Source organism: Callorhinus ursinus, unplaced genomic scaffold (assembly GCF_003265705.2).
Source record: "Callorhinus ursinus isolate GAN/ISIS: 27379988/994484 unplaced genomic scaffold, GSC_fseal_2.0 scaffold15, whole genome shotgun sequence".
Classification (NCBI taxonomy): Eukaryota; Metazoa; Chordata; class Mammalia; order Carnivora; family Otariidae; genus Callorhinus; species Callorhinus ursinus.
The window spans coordinates 1101590-1119384 of record NW_027397077.1 but is presented as its reverse complement, the minus strand read 5'-3'; the positions used below and the strand labels follow the sequence as shown (position 1 = coordinate 1119384).

General features: G+C 51.9%; 2 protein-coding genes across 5 annotated transcripts in view; both read right to left on the bottom strand.

Annotated features, from left to right (window-relative positions):
- Nucleotides 1-1565: 1565 nt before the first annotated feature.
- Nucleotides 1566-8415, bottom strand: PGLS (6-phosphogluconolactonase). 2 transcript variants are annotated; one of them, XM_025884927.2, is made up of 5 exons: nt 8079-8413; nt 4811-4918; nt 4262-4363; nt 3846-3986; nt 1566-1935 (listed from the first exon to the last, which is right to left on the bottom strand). In XM_025884927.2, the coding sequence occupies exons 1-5, from the start codon at nt 8364-8366 to the stop codon at nt 1798-1800; spliced, it is 777 nt and encodes a 258-aa protein (XP_025740712.1). In that variant the 5' UTR covers nt 8367-8413; the 3' UTR covers nt 1566-1797. The 2 variants fall into 2 exon arrangements, with proteins under 2 accessions (XP_025740712.1, XP_073757064.1); XM_073900963.1 differs by lacking the exon at nt 4262-4363 and having other exon boundaries at nt 8079-8415.
- Nucleotides 8416-16145: 7730 nt separating this feature from the next.
- Nucleotides 16146-17795, bottom strand: part of SLC27A1 (solute carrier family 27 member 1) — a 33857-nt gene continuing 32207 nt past the window's right edge. For all 3 annotated transcript variants that reach the window (XM_073900960.1, XM_073900961.1, XM_025885452.2), the window contains exon 13: nt 16146-17556. In XM_073900960.1, coding sequence (XP_073757061.1) covers nt 17399-17556 — 158 coding nt within the window. In that variant the 3' untranslated portion in view covers nt 16146-17398. The remainder of the gene's footprint in view (nt 17557-17795) is intronic.

Here is a 17795-nt window from a genome sequence, read left to right as displayed (position 1 = left end):
CAGACAAGATGTTGAAGGAAACTTGACTTTCTGTGGTTTTGGCTTTGGGGTTTCGACCCCCACAGCCTGATCAGGTGCCTCTGCAGGATGCCCCCAGCCTCCAAACTTGGCAAAGCTCAAGCATGGCTGAGGGCCCCCATGCGCCCACCAGCCTCCTCCATGAGGCTGACGGGTGGGCCATGCGCAGTCACACTCCGGGAAAATGCTACAGCGCCGGCGTATCACTGACTGGGGCTTCTCGGCATATTCAAGGCTCTGAGAAGGCCTGCAGCAGAGCGGGACACAGAGGCTGCCACTGGCCCTGGGTGTGCAGGGAGAGCTCAGTTAAAGTGTGTAGTGGGCTGAATGGTGTGCCCCAAAAGGACATGTCCACAGGCTACTATCAAGAAACCCAAAACACGTGTTGGTGAGGATGTGAAGAAATTGGAACCTTTGTGCCCTGCTGCGATGGTGCAGCTGCTGTGGAAAAGGCTATGGGGGTTCCTCAAAACGTAAACGTAGAATCACCATATGAATCAGCCATTCCACTTCTAGGAATATCCCCGAAAGAACTGAAAGCAGGGTCTTGAGATATTTGTCCATCTATGTTCACAGCAGCTCTATCACAATAAGCAAAGTGTGGGAGGCACCCAAGTGTCTGCTGACGGATGGATGGAAAAATAGGGGCATGTGCATACACTGGAATATTCTTCAGCCCTAAAGAGGAAGGAGATTCTGACCCAGGTTCCAACACAGATGAACCTCGAGGACGTTATGCTGAGTGAAAGACGCCAGCAACGAAAAGGCCAGACTCTGTACAATGCCACGTATAGGAAGTGCCGGGAGTAGTCCAATTCAGAGACACAGAAAGTTGAATTGTGGGTGCTGGGGGCTGGGGAAAGGGAGAATGGGGAGCTGTTTAACGGGTGTAGAGTTTCAGATTTCCGAGAGTTCTGGGGACGGATGGTGGTGACGGCTACACCGTCACACACAACAGAGAGAACGTACTTAATGCCGCTAAACTGGACACTTAGAAGTGGTTCAGATGGTAAATTGTTATTTTTTCACACACACACATACACACACGGAGGATATGTCCCCTGGAACCTCCGATTGTGACCTTATTTGCAACTGTAATTCTTAGGGATCTTGAGAAGAGTTCATCCCGGATTTAGGGTTGTCTGATGTCCACCGGTAGGTGTCCTTACTAGAACGGGAGAGGACACACACAGAGGCACAGGGGAGAAGGACACGTGACAAGAGCGGCAGACATTGGAGTGGTGTGTCTACAAGCCAAGGACGGCCGAGGGGTGCTGGCGGCCACCAAATACCCAAAGAGAGGGACGGGACAGATTCTCCCTCAGAGCCTCCAGAAGGATCCAACCCTGTGGGCACCTTGATTTCAGACTTCTGACCTCCCGAACTGGGCAACCATAAATTTTGTGGTCCTTTGCTCCGGCAGCCCCGGGAAACTCATCCAGGGCACCCCATCCCTGCCCTCCCCCTCGCTGGGCCAAGGGCTTCGGGGCACACGCTCAGCCCGGGCATCCCCGCTTCCACCGCCCACCAAGGACCACGAGACAGTGGAGACTTCAAGCAAATGCTCCCTTTAATATCTGGTCACGCAGAGCCATGGCCGGTGGGCTGAGCACCCCAGGGGCACAGGGCTGGCGGCCAGACCCTGCGGCCTTCCCGTGGCACCACGCAGCTTTTTGGAAAATGAAGCCTGGAGCGGTGGTGGCAGCGGGCCCCAGCCCAGGAAGGTCCCGGCCCACGAGGGTCGTTTGCGGTCCCCGCCGCGGTGTCCCTCGGGGCCAGCTACAACGTGGAATGCTTCTCAAAGGGCACAGTCAGGAGTCCGGCCGCTGCCTCGTCCAGGAACCAGCAAAGTTTCCCAGTGTGGGGCTGGACCAGGGCGGCGGGGAGCGGGTTCTCCTCCTTGCCCTCCAAAATGCGCTGCATTGAAGAAAGGGCAGGAGCGTAAGGCCCCATCAGCACCCCCAGCACCCCTCAGAGCTCCTGGGTCCCCCCACGGACAAGACTCTCCTCCTCTCAAGACGTGACGCTGCCCTTAGCTTCAAACAACCAGCAGGTCCCTTCCTTCTCTATCGTCCGTGACCGCCGCCAAACAGGGGCATCAGCACACCTGCCCTGCACGGACCGGAGTCACTCTTGCGCTCTGCAGATCACACCTTGTCTCTGTCACAACCACTCAGCCCTGCTGTTACACAGCAAAAGCAGCAGCGGATGCCACATCGACAAACGGGCACAGCCTGTTCCTGTGAAGCCGTATTTACGGACACTGCAATCCGAATTTCATAGAATTTTCACAGCTCAGAGAATATTCTGCTTTTGCTTTTTTTTTTTTTTTCCCCATCCGCTTTCAAATCCTTCTTCGCTGGTGGGATTTGGTCCCGTAGGCTGTGGCGTGCTGATCCCTTGACGTGACCTTACGATCAGCAGGAATCATACATACCGCTGTCTAATAGCCGGGCCTGCCCCATGCACTCTGTCATTTACAGCCCTGTGAGGTCACCTCTATTCCCACCCCCATTTTACAGTTATGGAAGCTGAGGCTTGGGTGGCCTCACGTGAGTGTACTCTGAGCTAAAACTGTCTGGACTGACCCTCAGGAGGTCCACAGGGAGGAGCGCTCCCAACCCACCTTGCAGATGGGAAAGTTGAGGCTTGGCGAGGGTACTGAAGTGGCTGCCCAAGGCCATGCTGGGCATCACTGGCAGGCACGCTGGTCTGCTGGATTCTTTACAGTCTGCACCCTTAACCCCAACACCAAGCCACCCCGTGAGGACATCTGTACTCAACAGTTTGGGAAGATGAATTATTATTTGTAAATTTTTTAAAAATATTGCCAGTTTCTTCCATAGTTGGTCTTTTTCAACAATGGCAATTAAAATATCTTTTTTATTATTTAGTTTACTTTTAATATCTTATTTATTCTATATTTTCCTAAAATACCATGTATAACTGTCTCTTTTTTTTTTTTCTTATTCCTCCTTTTTTACTTATTCCTGCCATATAATTTTCTTCCCTGATTAATTTTGCCAGGGGTCTATCTTTGGGATCTATTACCATTAAGCTTTTAAGAATATTAACCAATTCATTAGTTTCTTTTTTAAGATTGTATTTTTTTTTTAATTTTAGAGAGAGACAGAGAGAGAGAGAGAGATTGAGCACGAGTGGGGGGGTGGGGGGAGAAGCAGAGGGAGAGGGAGAGAGAATCCAAAGCAGACTCTGCACTGAGGGCACAGCCAGACATGGGGCTCAATCTCACAACCATAAGATCACCACCCCAGCCAAAACCAAGAGTCAGACACGTAACCCTGAGTCACCCAAGTGCCCCTTAACCAATTCATTAATTTCTGATTTTAATGTCATGTATTCCTTCCACTGACTTTTTCTAGATTTATGGTATTGTTCTTTTTCTTAAGTCTAAGGTGCTAAATTCATTTAACTATTTTTTTATTTAACAATTTTTTTAAAGAATTTATTTTTAAGTAACCTCTACATCCACTGTGGGGCTTTCAACTTACACCTCTGAGATCAAGAGTCACATGCTCTACCAACTGAGCCAGCCGGGCGCCCCTATTTAATACTTTTTAAAACTGCTTTTTCAAAGCTATAAATTTACCCCTGAGTGCAGCTTTGGCCTCATCTCATCAATTTGATTTTGTAATTGTTTATTCCTAACTAGCCTGTAATTATAGTTTCCATCTCCCCTTCAGCCCAAGAATTAACTCAAGTACCTTGGGACCTGGTGCTTCCAGCACAGTAATATCTGGGGCCATATTCCATCCCTGGGCTCACATGCCTTTGATCTTCTTGGGAATAGGGCCCTTAGCCATTACCTTCAGGACAGCTGCCTTGCCTTCTCCAGTTGCCACGAAGATGACGGTTCGGGCGGCATTCAGCACAGGAAGTGTGAGGGTCACGCGCTGTGGTGGTGGCTTTGGGGAGTCGCTGATGGGGGCTACGATCTTCTCCCGCTCCTGGGGGATGGAGACAGAAGGACAAGGTCCCTTCAGCTTCTCGAGCACTCACACACACCTGGCATGGTCCATCCATCATTCCATGCCCTCCTACCGGTCCTGTGGTACTTGATTTAAACCCTCATTTTAAGACAGGTGACCTGAGGCTCAAAAGGGTTAAGCCCAGCCAACTGGCAGAGGCTGACTCAAACCCCACTGTGGGTACCTCCTGGCCCCCCAAAAGCGGCCCTCCCTCTGGAAGCCCCAGTCAGCAGAGGCCCGTGTGGTGCGCTCACCTGCAGGAGGGGGTGGTCTGGGAAGAGCGAGCAGGTGTGGCCATCAGGACCCACCCCGAGAATTAGCAGGTCAAAAACTGGAATGGAGTCCCCTTGGAAGGCCTGGGTGGGGGAAAAGACAGTCCTGCGACATTGTGGGGGGTACTCAAAAGGCACAAAGAGACAGTGGTCAGAAAAAGAATCCCAAGTGGGGTTGTAACACAGGGAGCAACGCTCAGCCTCACCTGCATGAACGGGACTCTATGAGGTTCCACGTTTCACCCATCTGACTGGCCAAGAGTCTGGGGACACAATGTCCCCACGATGTGAGAACCCAGGCCCACTCCCAGAGGGTCAGAAGCCGGGCCACCCTGAGGGACCCAAAGGCGGTGCTGTGGCCTCTCAGAAGGGGGATCGATCCTCAATGGCATCTGTCCAGGGTGGGGTGGGATTTGCCAACCACCCGTGGGGGCAGTTTTTGCTGGTGACAATCATGCAGTACCACCCGCAGGGCTGCTCCTTCACCGCCGTGTGGATGAGGCCTCCCTGGGGCCACACCGGGGGACTCACCTGTCTCAGCTTCTTGGCATAGTCCTCGGCTGCCTCCTCCACAGGCAGCTGGGGGTTAATGGTGATCACCTGGCTGTCAGGAATGGGCAGCCTGGAGAGCAAGTGGGTCTGCAGCAGACGGAGGGACAAAGTCACCCAACAGCAATACACGGCTCCCAGAGGCACGAGGTTTGCACGGGTGACCGCCTGGATTCTCCAGGCGAGGATGCCTCCAGGACAGGACCGTCCTTACACCCACCTCCTCTGTGAGTCGGGATCCCAGTGGCATTCCACCAGGAGTCTCTCAAGTCCAGCCTGATTGGGGGCCTCCTGTATACAAGCCACTGCCCTTGCCTGGGAAACTCCCATGCATCCTTCAGAGCACCTCCTCCGAGCATCCACACCCATGCCTGCACCTCCCCCATATGGCTGCGTGGAGGTACCACATGTGACGGTGGTAAGCACTGACTTCTCTTCCCGCTGCCACTACAGGGTATCCCTGCCCAGCATATAGCACACACCCTGGCCTCGGAAAGGTGGATTTAATTTCTATGGAAGCACCTGGAGTCAGGCCTCCTGCAAGGGGGAGGGCTCTAGCCCTTTCCCTCATCGCCCCAGATGAGCCTTTGATCTGCTCCAGGAGGGACACCAGTGACCCCTACCTTGGTGCCTCCCTTCACAGGATCTTGGGATCCTGTGCCATGGAGGCAATGCCAAGTTGAGCCACGGAGGAAAAGGAGGAAGCCGCAAAAAATATCGTATTAGAAGGGGCATGGGACTGGGACATGGAGTAAACACACCAGACCACATAGGGCTGCCTGCCCTGAACACTGGCCCAAGGAGTAAGAGCTCTGTATGGAGGGTAATGGAAGCCAAGGCGGGTGTGTGAGCCAAGGAGGGACAGGGTCAGATCTGTTGTTGGAAAGACCTCCTGCTTTGTCCAAGGTCTGCATCAATACACACCCTCAGGGATTACATTGAGCAAAGCCAGTGGGGAATCTCAGTGCCCTGTTTCTGTCACGTGATCCTCTCCTTAGCTGCCCTTCCTCTAAAGGCTCAGAGCCATGCCCTCCTCCCCCACCTGGCCTCCTGCCAGAGAGCCAGGGGCTGGAGCATCAGTTAGGCAGTTTCCTAGAAATGGAACTGCTGGTTGATTTTCTCTTAACATCCCTCAGGCATTGAGGAACCATTCCCAGGAAGGAGGTAGCCCCAACTGATCCTCCCAGCCCAGGCAAAGCCCTGGCCTCAGCAGCAGAAGATGCACAGAGCACACAGGCTGAGCAGAACACTCCCGCTGAGAGCCCCAAGGTGCACCAGATCCGTCCTTGAGGATAGAAGCAATCCTGTGCTCCTATACTGGGTTGACTTGTGGCCCCTCAAATTAATGTCCACCAAGAACCTCAGAACGAGACCTTATTTAGAAGGGTGTCTTTGCAGATATCATTAGTTGACTTCATAGTAGAGTAGTGTGGGCCCTGAATCCAATGACTGGTATCCTTATGAGGAGAGGACACAGAGTGAATCAGAGGAGGTCATGAAGACGCAGATACAGAGATTGGAGGCCAAGGACCACCAGGCGCCCCCAGAGGCTGGAAGAGGCCAAGGATCCTCCCCTTGAGCCTCCAGAGGGAGTGTGGCCTTGCCAACACCTGGATTTCAGGCTCTGGCCTCCAGAACTAAGAAAATAAGTTCTTGTTGTTTTAAGCCACCCAATTTGTGGTCCTTTGTTAGGGCAGCACCAGGGAAGTCACGTGACTCCCCTCACAGGGGAACCGGCAGAAGCAGCAAATCTTTGCCTCACATCTGTCCCCATGGCTTCGAGTTTGCCTTTGCCATACCCTCTGCCCCGGCTCTGCCCCTGGCCAGGTCCTCACACCTGCAGGCCTCAGCTCAAACATCATCTCTCAAAGCACCCCTGCCCCTCACCATCCTGAAGGACCTTCCCAGGGCACTTTCTCTCTCACACTATCTTTTGTCCATTATGTGAATGCTCTGAGTGGATTTCCCTCATTTATTTCCCTGTGTGTTGGTGCCCGATGCCCCTCTGAGCCCCATGAAGGAACTGCCCAGCACCCCCGTGTCCCCAGCACTGCATACAGGGACACACAACGAACATCCCCGCAACATTTTAACTTTTTTTTTTTTTACTGTTTTGTTAGAATTTTGTTACTTGAGCAAGTACAGTTTGCCTAATTAAAAAAGTTCTTCAAAAAAAAAAAAAGAGTTCTTCAATTTTCTTGCAAGGTAACAAGAAATGCGAGCCCAGTTTCTAATGAAGCTCTTGAAGACACAAAGGGAGGCCCCTGCCCCTGAGATGTGCCCCAGGTGCTGTCTGGTGGGTCCGGTTCAAACCCTGGCTCCCCTGCTGGTCATCAGGAGACCCTGGCACACAAGCTCTCCTCTTCTGGCCCCAGTTTCTCCATCTATAAAATGGAGGAAATAACGGCCCCGACCTCACAGGTTATTGTGAAATTACATGAGATGATGTGGATAAAACGCTTGGTAATCAGTAGACTTTCCTTCTTATGACAAAACAAACAACAACAACAAAAAAAACAGGAAATCATCAGCTCAAGCTTCTATGCAAAGAGAAGGCAACACACCCAGGACCTGAGCAACCTGAAGCTTCTGGCTAAGCCCGCCCCTTCCACACCTCCCTGGGCGTGTCTTCCCCGTCCAGGGCAGGAGGAGTCGGCTCAGATGCAGCCGGAGGACCCCAGGGTCCAGCCACCAGTGCGCCTCCTCCAAGCTTCAGTTTCCCTGATTCTATAGGACCTGAGGCCACAAGCCAAAGATAACCAGCCTGGGAGGTGATCAGAGCCGAGAGCTGCGTGTAGATCATCAAGAAGGCGTCCAGGCTGGAGACGAGAAAACTGAGACCCAGGCTCCACACCAGCTACCTCCTGCCTGGCCCTTCCCTCACTCTGCCTTGCAAGCTACCAGGCTGGGGCGCCCGAACTTCCCTAGGTCCCTGGAATGGGCCACTCTGTTTCACCTCCACGCCCTCGCCCAGGCCGTTCCCTCTACCTGGCCACCGGGTAAAGCATAAAGAGACTTCAAGGCCCCTACCGGCCCACTCGGGTGGCAGTGGAGGTGGGAGTTCAGCGCACCCAGCAGACCATTCCCAGACAGTGGCAGAGGGCAGACTGTGACCCTATGCGACCCCCGTGGCGGGGTTCAGGAGGTGGGCGCGGCCTTCTTGAAATGACCCCCGGCGGCCCCCGTAGTCGGGTGAAGCGGTGGGCGCGGCCCTCTCGGCGTGACCCCCGGCGGCCCCCGTAGCTCTCACCCGGTAGAGACCGTACGTGCTCTCGGCGTGCTCGAAGGGCACGAGGCGCTCGTCGCAGAAGCCCACGGTCCAGCGCGCGAGGCTGGCGGGGCCGGCGGGGGCGGCGGCGGCGGGCAGCTCACGGGCCAGCATCGAGACAAGGCTGCCGCCCGACAGGCCGAGCGCGAAGCGGGCGCGAGCCCCCGCCAGGCAGCACGCCGCCCGCTGCGCCACCAGTTGCGCTAGCGACGCGCCCAGCTCCTGCGGGCTCGAGAAGACCGAGATGAGGTCCGGGGCCGGCGCGGCCATGGTGTGACGGCGGCGGCTGGGAGGCGGAAGCGCTCCGGGCAGCCACCAGTGCGCCTGCGCGAAGGTCGGCCCTGCCACACTGCTGTCAGTACCTTCGGGCGGCCGCCTCTGGCACATGCGCAATCCCCCGAGTGAAGTCGCGGCAGGGCCAGGCTTTCGATCCGAAGGAGGCTCATTGATTCTTTGCACGCTGTTCCTGGGCTGGAGCGGGCGGAACCCGTGCGATTGCTCTCAGCCTCGTGGTGTCAGGGCGGGGCCGAAGAGGGGACGCAGAGCTGGGGTCCCCAAGAGGGGATTGCGGGGTGGGATGGAGGGAGGAGATGGGAGATATCCTGGCGGAAGGCACCTTTTGGTGGACTTGGAAGTTCCAGAACCTTATAACATTTATCTTGTTGCTCTTTGTTGTTTCCCTCTTTAATTAAAATATAAGCCACATGAGGACAGGGTTTGTTTTGTTCACTGATGCCTGGAAAGCCCCCTGAATCAAGCCTGGCACAGAGTTGGGCCTGAAAACGTACTTGTTGAATTGCTTCTGCAAATGCTCTCTTGGGATCTCTTGTGTCTTTCTGAGGACCCAGAGAGGCCTCCACTCTTGCTCTTGCTTGGAGAGGCTCCTAGAATGGGGCAAATGGGTCTTGGCTGATGAGAAAGGGTGTTCCAGGGAATAGCATGGGCAGAGAAGTCTGGAAAGGAGAGAAGGCCTGCTGGGCCTGGGGAGCTGGGCCACTTATGGGGCTGGGGGGGGATAATTCAGTAGCCTATAGTAAATGCAAGGAGCCATGCATAGGTAGTACATCTTTAAAATCAGTAACAAATTAAGGAAACAGTCCATTTACAATAGCATCAAGAATAAGGTACTTAGTAATGAATTTAATAAGAGAATTGCAAACCTTGTGCACTGAAAACTACAAAACTTTGCTGAGAAAAAAAGATGATCCAAATAAATGGAAGACAGCTTACGTTTTTGGATTGGAAGTTTAAATATTGTTAAGATGGCAGTACTCCCCAAATTAGTCTACAGATTCAACGCAATTGCTGTCAAAATTCAGATTTCCTTTTTTGTAGAAATCGACAAGCTGATCCTAAAATTCAATATGGAATTACAGGAGACCCCAAGTAGCCAAAACAATTTTAAAGAACAAAGTTGGAAGACTAACACTTCCTGATTTCAAACTTAGTACAAAGCTGCAGTAATCCAGACAGTGTAGTGTTAGCATAAGGAGAGACATATCAATGGATTAGAACAGAGAATGCAGATATAAACCCATACATCTGTGGTCAATCTTTTTTTTTTTTTATGATTCACTTATTTGAGAGTGCTGTACATGAGCAGAGGGAGGGGCAGAAGGGGAGGGAAAGCGAAAGAATCTGAAGCAGACTCCATGCTGAGTGCAGAGCCCAACGTGGGGCTCAATCTCACAATCCCGAGAGCATGACCTGAGCACCCAGGCACCCCAGTGTGGTCAATGAATCTTTAACAAGGGTGCTGGGATCATTCAATGGGAAAAGAATGCTCCTTTCAACAAATGGAACAAGATAGTCACATGCAAAAGAATGAAGCTAGACCCTGTAGTGGTAGAACAGTAGACACCACCCCCCCAATCACCAAAGGTGTCTACACCATAATCCTCAGAACCTGTGAATATGTTGGGTTACTTGGCAAGAGGAAATAAAAGTTGCAGATGGAATTAGGTTGCTAATCAGTTGTCCTTATAATCTATTTTAAGGATAGGCCCCATGTAATCACCAGGGTCCTTATAAATGGAAAAAGGAAACAGAGGAGGGAGAACCAGAGGAATGACAGCATGAGAAAGACTCACCCACTGTTGCTGGCTTAGAAAATGGAAGAAGGGGCAATGAGCCAAAGAATGTGGGTGGCATCTAAACACTGGAAAAGGCAAAGGAAATGGGTTCTCTCAACCTCTAAAGGGAATGCAGCTGTGCCAATGCCTTGACTTTAGTCAAGTGGGATCCATTTCTGACTTCTGACCTTCAGACTGTAAGATAATAAATTGGTGTTATTTTAAGCCAATAAGTCTGGAGCAATTTGTTACATCAGCCCTGGAAAACTAATACAGATCCCCACCTCACACCATATAAAAAAATTAAAATGGATTGGAGTGCCTGGCTGGCTCATAGCATTTGACTCTTGATCTCGGGGTTGTGAGTTCGAGCCCCATGTTGGATGTGGAGATTACTTAAAATCTTAAAAATTAAAATGGATCAAAGACTTAAATGTAAGAGTTGAAACTAAAAACTCTTAGAAGAAGGAAACAAAGGCATAAATCTTCCTAACCTTGGGTTAGACAAGGACACCAAAGCACAAACAATAAAAACCAAGTAGATGAACTGGACCTCATCAAAATGGAAAACTTGTGTTTCAAACGACATCAGCAAGAAAGTGAAAAGACAACCCACAGAATGGGAGAAATTTGCAAATCATATATCTGATGAGGGTCTAGTGTACTGAATATATTAAGAACTCTTACAACTTAACTTTTTAAAAACCCAGCTTAAAAACGGGCAAGGGTTCCGAATAGACATTTCTCCAAAGAAGATACAGAAATGGCCAATGACCACATGCAAAGATGTCCTGTCCATTAGCCGCAAGGGAAATGCAAATCAAACTATGAGATACCACTTCACAGACCCACTAGGATGACTATGATACAAAAGGACAGATAGGAGCACCTGGGTGGCTCAGTTGGTTAAGCATTCCACTCTTGGTTTTGGCTCAGGCCATGACTTCATAGGTCATGAGATCGAGCCCAGAATGGGCTCTGTGCTCAGCAGGGAGTTGGCTTGAGATTCTCTCCCCCTGACCCTCCCCCCATTCGCCCTCTCTCTCTAAAATAAATAAATAAATAATAAATAATAAATAATAAAGTCTTTTTTAAAAAAGTCGTAAATACATGAGCATGCACACACACCCTCTCATATTTCAACGTTATCTAATTACTTCTGTAATATGGCCCCACCCCTTTAATCCTGAAAAATTACAAAAGAAGCTCGGGTTCAAGACAAACTTGGAGGAGAGAACTGCTTTTATATGCTAGACACCTAAGTAATATAGAGAATAGGCCAAATCTCAACACTACTCTTTAGATTGGCTGCTATAACTCCATTTGCTGGAAATAATCTTGACTGCCTGCATGCAGTAGCTGGAGAGTAAAAAGGAAGGGCTGAATCCAGCCTGGGGTAAGGGAGAGATAACTGCATTCACTCACTTCCAAGATGTTGAACACATTTTATCTTTCAAGCTTCTAGGCAATTTTGGTCCTCTGTGGTTAAAGGGTAGTCTTGGAGCAGAGGGCAGAAGGTTGGGATATCAGCTTGGAAAAGGAAGGCAAGAAAGAAAAGCATAAATGTCACCATCACAAGCAGGCATACTTATTCTAGAAGGTATGATCATGTGGACGCTGTGTTGGTAAGAACCTGGTGGGGAGCATGGGGCCCCTTAAGCACCACAGTTGGGGGAAGTGAATGAAGGTGCTGTAGACAAAGGTGTGGTCAGGTTAAAGGATGGTGAACAGTCTAGAGCGAGAGCATCAGCTCGAGGATGTTTCCATCATTCAGTAAATGGGACAGGAAGAGGGAGAAGTTATGGGGACCTAGAGAAGGGTCGTTGCTGGAGGAGAGGGTGGCTGACAAGAGCCAGGGTCTTCAGTAGAAGAACATGACCACGAGCAGACCAAGGTCTCCTGGAGAATAAATACTGTGACCTCTTTCCTCCTCTGATCTGCTGGTGTCACCCAAGGGTTGAATCCATTGTACCAGAAGGGCAAGGGAACCAACCGAGGCAGCCCATTGTGACAGCTTCCGAGGAAGCAGAGCTGGGTGCAAAGGGTGGAGGGTAGCTCTGGAGGGACAAATGGGAGAGGACCCAGCACAGACATGGAGCGGGGGAAAGCGTTATTATGCAGGCTGATCCACAAAGTGTTGTTCAACAGAAGTCGGGGCCAGAGGCTTTTGCTCTGATGTCCTGCTTCTCACGATGCTGATACGTTGCACCTATAAGGAGCTGTCCTGCTCACCGGGGCTCCACACATCCTCACTCAGCATCACAATACACCTGAGCCTTCGCTCAGATGCTCCCATTTCACACCTGGAGAAACCAAGGCTTGGGGAGCATAACGGTTTCTTCATTCATTCATTCAGAAAACCATTTACCAAGCTCCTCCTGTCCTTCAGGGCTGTCCTCCATCTGTCCTTCAATGCTGTCTTCCCTCTAAATGAGCCTGCCCTCTCCTAGCTCCCACCCCCCTGGAGAAGTCAGACAACTAACAGGTAAGCCACATAAACACAAGGAAAAAAAACACAGCACAATAATGGAGATACTATGGGAGAGAAGGTGACTGGGGGCTGTAGAGATTGGGAAGTGAACGAGAAGACATTTACGTGGAAGGCTGAATGGCAGAAAGGACTTGGCTGTGTATCTGAAGGAAGAGCGTCTCCAGGAGAGGCACAATGAGGCTAAAGCCCCAAGGTGGGAACTAGCAGAAGGCAGACATGTGTGACTGGAGACTGACCACCCGGGCCAGATGGGAAGGACTGGAAAGACCGATCTTAGGGCAACCTCTGGAGGGCTTTGCGTAGGGGAGAGACCTGGGGTCTGTTGTTTTTTTTGTTTTGTTTTGTTTTGTTTTGTTTTTAATCACTTTGGCTACTAGGTGAAGGGATTGTGAGGGATGGGACGGAAGCAGCGAGGCCGGCTAGGAGCCATGTTTAATGGCACTAACTAGAGAAATCTAGCGCTGGCTGGGTTCAGTGGGTTCAGGGTCTGTCTTGGAGGCAGGGCTCCTGGTCCTTTCTAAGGGATGGGCCATGGAGCATGAGAAAAAGAGGAATCAGGACTGAGTCCCAAGTTTCTAGCTTACTTAACTGGATGCACATGAAGCTTAAACTGAGACAGAGAAGCCGGTTGGGGAGAATACCCAGGTCCATGTGTGGGCCGTGTCTTGTCTGAGATAGATATATTTCCCAAAAAGAGTGCTGGCAAGGATGTGGGAAATTGAAACTCTGACACACTGTTGCTGGTGGGACCATAAAATGGCGCGGGTTGCTTTGAACAACAGTCCGGCAGTTCCTCAAAATATTAAACAGTTACCATATGGCCTGGTGGTTCCACACCTTAGTTTATACCTGAAAGAATTAAAAACATACGTTCACACAAAGATGTGTATATGAATGTTCACAGCAGCTTACTCACAATAGCCAAACAGTGTAAATAACTTAATGTCCATCAACGGATGAATGGTCAACAAAACATGGTCCATCCATACAGTGGAATATTATTTGGCCATAAAAAGGAACAAACCTGGACGAATCTTAACACGATGCTGAGTGAAAAAAGCTAGACACCAAAGACCACAGGTTGTATGATTTCATTGACATGAAATGTCCAGAACAGACAAATCCATAGAGACAGAAAGCCAGTTAGTGGCTGCCAGGGGCTGGGGGAGAGACTTCTAATGGGTAGGAAGTTTCCTTTTGGGGCAATGAAAATGTTCTGGAACCAGACAGAGGGGTCGGTTGCCCAACTTTGCGAACACTAAATGCCACCAAACTGTACAATTTACAAGGGTGGATTTTATGGCATGTGAATGACACCTCAATTAAAAACAGATCAGTTGGAGTTGGCCAGGCACGCGGCATAGGAACAATGTTTCAGGGACAAGGAACAGCAGGAGCAAAGGCACAGAAGCCAGACACAGGCTGGCAATGACCAATCACGGTGGAAGGAGAGCCTTCAGGATGGCAGTGCCAGCCAGGGAGCCTGGACTCTTCCCCAGAGTGATGGAGACCCTTGAAAATTTGAAGGCAAGGTGCCAGCCTGCAGCCACCTCTCCTTGGAAGGTTCTTGTGTCCTCAACTCTCCCCCCTCTCCATGCTCTCTCTGGCACACTTCTCCCTCCTCGTCCCTCACACGCCGCTCAAGCCCTGCTGTTCGTGGCCCATGTGCTGATGCCAGGCGGGGGCGAGTTTCTCTTCCCACACCACAGGGACAAACATCCCCTCTGTACACATCCTTCCAGGGCCCCTCTTCATAAAGGAGAGGCTTGGAGTGAAGGGCCCTCTGATCTTGGCTTTCCTCCTGGCCTAACAATGGTCCCTGGGGGCAAGTCACAGAACTTCTCATTCCAAAAAAAAAAAAAAAAAAAATACAAAGCTCTTGGGGCGCCTGGGTGGTGGTGCAATTGGTTAAGCATCCAACTCTTGGTTTCAGCTCAGGTTATGATCTCGGGGTTTTGGGATCAAGCCCTGTGTCGGGCTCCACGTTCAGCATGGAGTCTGCTTGAGATTCTCTCTCCCTCTCCCTCTGCCCCTCCTGCTTCTGCTGACTCTCTCTCTTTAAAATAACTAAATAAAATCTTTAAAAAAAAAATACAAAGCCCTCAAGCCATCCAAAGGCATGGATCCTAAAGGGATCTCGCTAAGTGAAAGAAGCTGGTTGGAAAAGGCTGTATGTCATAGGATTCCAAGTGCATAACCTGCAAAACTGTGGAGACCATAAAAGATCCATGGTTGCCAGGGGTTGGGATATAGGAGGGATGAAGAGATGGAGCACAGGGGATTTTTAGGGCAGAGAAACTACGATACCATCACAGTGGACGCAGGTCAAAACTCACAGAATGTACAACACAGAGTGAATGCTAATGGAAACTGTAGACTGCAGGTAATAATAACGCGCGGGCATAGACTCATCAGTCATCACAAATGCAGTGTAATGCAAGACCTACATAGTAAGGGAAACAGCAGGGCGGGGTAGAGAGTATATGGGAAGTCTGTACTTTCCACTTGTTTTTTTATAAACCTGAAATTGCTCTAATACATAAAGTCTGTCATTAATTAAAAAGACAAACACAGAGCCTGCTGCTGAGAGTCACCGGTGTTATTTTCCTGCCAGCTCAGAGGGAGCTCCTTACCCTGCTGAGAGTCACAGGCTTCGGAACGAGAAAGGTCCTGCTGGCCCGCTTTCTCGCTAGGGGCCGCCGGCATTGACTTCACTCCCCTCCTCATGCCTCAGTTTTCTTATCTGTACAATGGGGACCATGGCGGTTGTGAGGTCTGATGGGCTGCCATAGAGAATGCACTTGCTTTATCAGCACAGCGGGACACTCCATCCCCAACGGCAGCAGATCCTTCTCCTGCCTCCCTCCCCTTGCGCACTAGGCATCCAAGGACCAGCCCCAGCCATCAATGGTTCATCCATCCTTGGGCCAACCAGGGCCTCGTCCATCCCCCACTCCCCACCCATCCCCAGGGCTGCTCCTTCCCAGCAAATGCTCAGTCATCACAAACCTTTCCTCCTCTGTCCCCTGAAGTGGAGACAAGGTGAGAGAGACATTATAGTACTGCAGGTGGAACACCGGAAGTTGCAATTAAGTGTCTAGACTCCAGAGCTGGGGGTCCTGGATTAGAATGCCAGCTCCAACAGCCACGTTTGTAGCTCTCACCCAGAGCTATGGCCACACTGGGGCACCTGCCAGAACCCACAGGCAGATCGGGACTGAAGCTGGGGCAGGACTTTGTGAGGCCCCGGTGGCTGCCGGGAGGCAGCGAGGATGCTAACCCGCTAACCCGCGCGCAGCCTGTCCCCAGACCCCAGAGGCCTTGCAGCTGGGCTTAAGGCCACCCAGGGGGCAGCAAGAAAAGGCCGTGTGTCTTGCTGGTGTCTGGGGAACATGAGTTCCCCAGCAAAACGCCCTGCCGTCTGAAACTCAGAAAGGGTTCTGCGCCACATGGGGACAGACAGTAAATAACTGGGACTCAGGCCCTGGACACTCTGCAGGTTTATTTCTTAAATTCAACTAGGAGACAAAACCTTGGTGCTTGGAAAGGCCCACGTGCAACAGCGCTGGCCCCAGCGTTCGTGGGGCTGGGTGCCGCTGCAGGAGGAGGGTAGGACGGACGGTCTGGGTGGCTAGTCCCAACCCCAGGAGTCCAGGATAAGCCACCAACGAGGCCGATGGGGATGTCCAAGCCATCCCAGCTGGGTCGTCCAGGATGTACCACCAATGCTGGGTCTGAACTGTCACCAACAAGGCCAGCAGGGATATTCAATGGGCTGGAACCCCCAAGGCCCAAAAGTCCATCTCGGACACCACCCCCAGGCAAGAGGTTTCCCCCAACACCACAGCTGCCACCCCTATGGGTCCCACCAGCAGCCATGCCATATGGGTACACCCGGGAGGTCTCTGCCAGGGTGAGCGTCTGAATGGTGGGCTGAACAGCCACCCAATGCAGTCTTCCAGGCCCCTCTAGCAGGAGCTCCATGGAGGTGCCTAAAAGGAGACATCTGGGCAGGGGCAATGTCCAAGTGGTAACAGTCAATTCTGGAAGCTTCTGGGCATCAGGAAGTGCAGACAGGGTGTGGGAGACCCACCAAAGATGGTTAAGTGCAAAAGGCAACTGGCCCAGCCTGGGAGATCTCTGGCTGGCCTGGAGGTTCCTTGACAATGGCTCCCTACATCCAGGTGGGCAGGGCAGACCACCCGTAGTTCCTCCCCTCAGGAGGGAGGATGGAGGCTCTGCCTGGAGCTCATACAGGGTGAGGATGTGCTGGAGCCCAGCAGCCTAGGGAGGCCCGGACTGAGGCTCCTTAAGGCACAGCTGAGAGGGAGGCCAGGAGGCTCCACTCTGGGTCCATGACCCAGCAGGGACGACCCACAGAGGCCCCGAGGCCTACCGATCCCAGGAGCGAGCAAGGGAGGAGAAAGAGGGAAGAGGTGAGGGCGGATGGAACTGGGGGGAGGCGGCGAAGCAGGGAGAAACACACACACACACACACACACACACACACACACACACACACACACGAGCAGGAATTCAGGCAGAAGAGAGCCCAGAGCGGGGAAGAGGAGAGTGAAGGTAACAGAGCCACGGGCTCCTGCTGGGGTCCAGTTGCTCAGCACCAGGATGGTTCCACCTGGTGCATCTGGACCAGCCCCTCCCCAGGCAGGGCTGTCTGGCTGAAGCCTGCCTCGCCGGCAGGGCCTGCCTAGAAGTCTCTAACGGGTAGAGGAGGAGTGTCAGAGGGCAAAGGCACCCGAGCAGATGCGGGTGTAGACACCCTGGTCCAGGGGCAGGTAGTGGCCCTGCTTCAGGTCCAGGAAGAAGAGCCGGTCCGAGGTCTGGCGTGGGTCGAAGCCTTCGTGCTGCAGTCGAGTCTTCTGGATCTTGAAAGTGCCTGTGGGGGTGAGGATGGGGGTACTCAGCAGGGGGGGGGGGTTCTGGGAACCCCAAACACACCATCCTGTTCTACAACTCCAGGCTTCTGCATGGGCCGTCCCCTCAGCTGGAAACATTCTTCCCCATTTTGCTGCCTGATTCTCCCTTGTCCTTCAGATCCTGACTTCATGCCCCCTCCTCCAGGGAGGCCTCCCTGACCACTACCCCATCACAGCCCCATACGCTGTGTATTCCCTG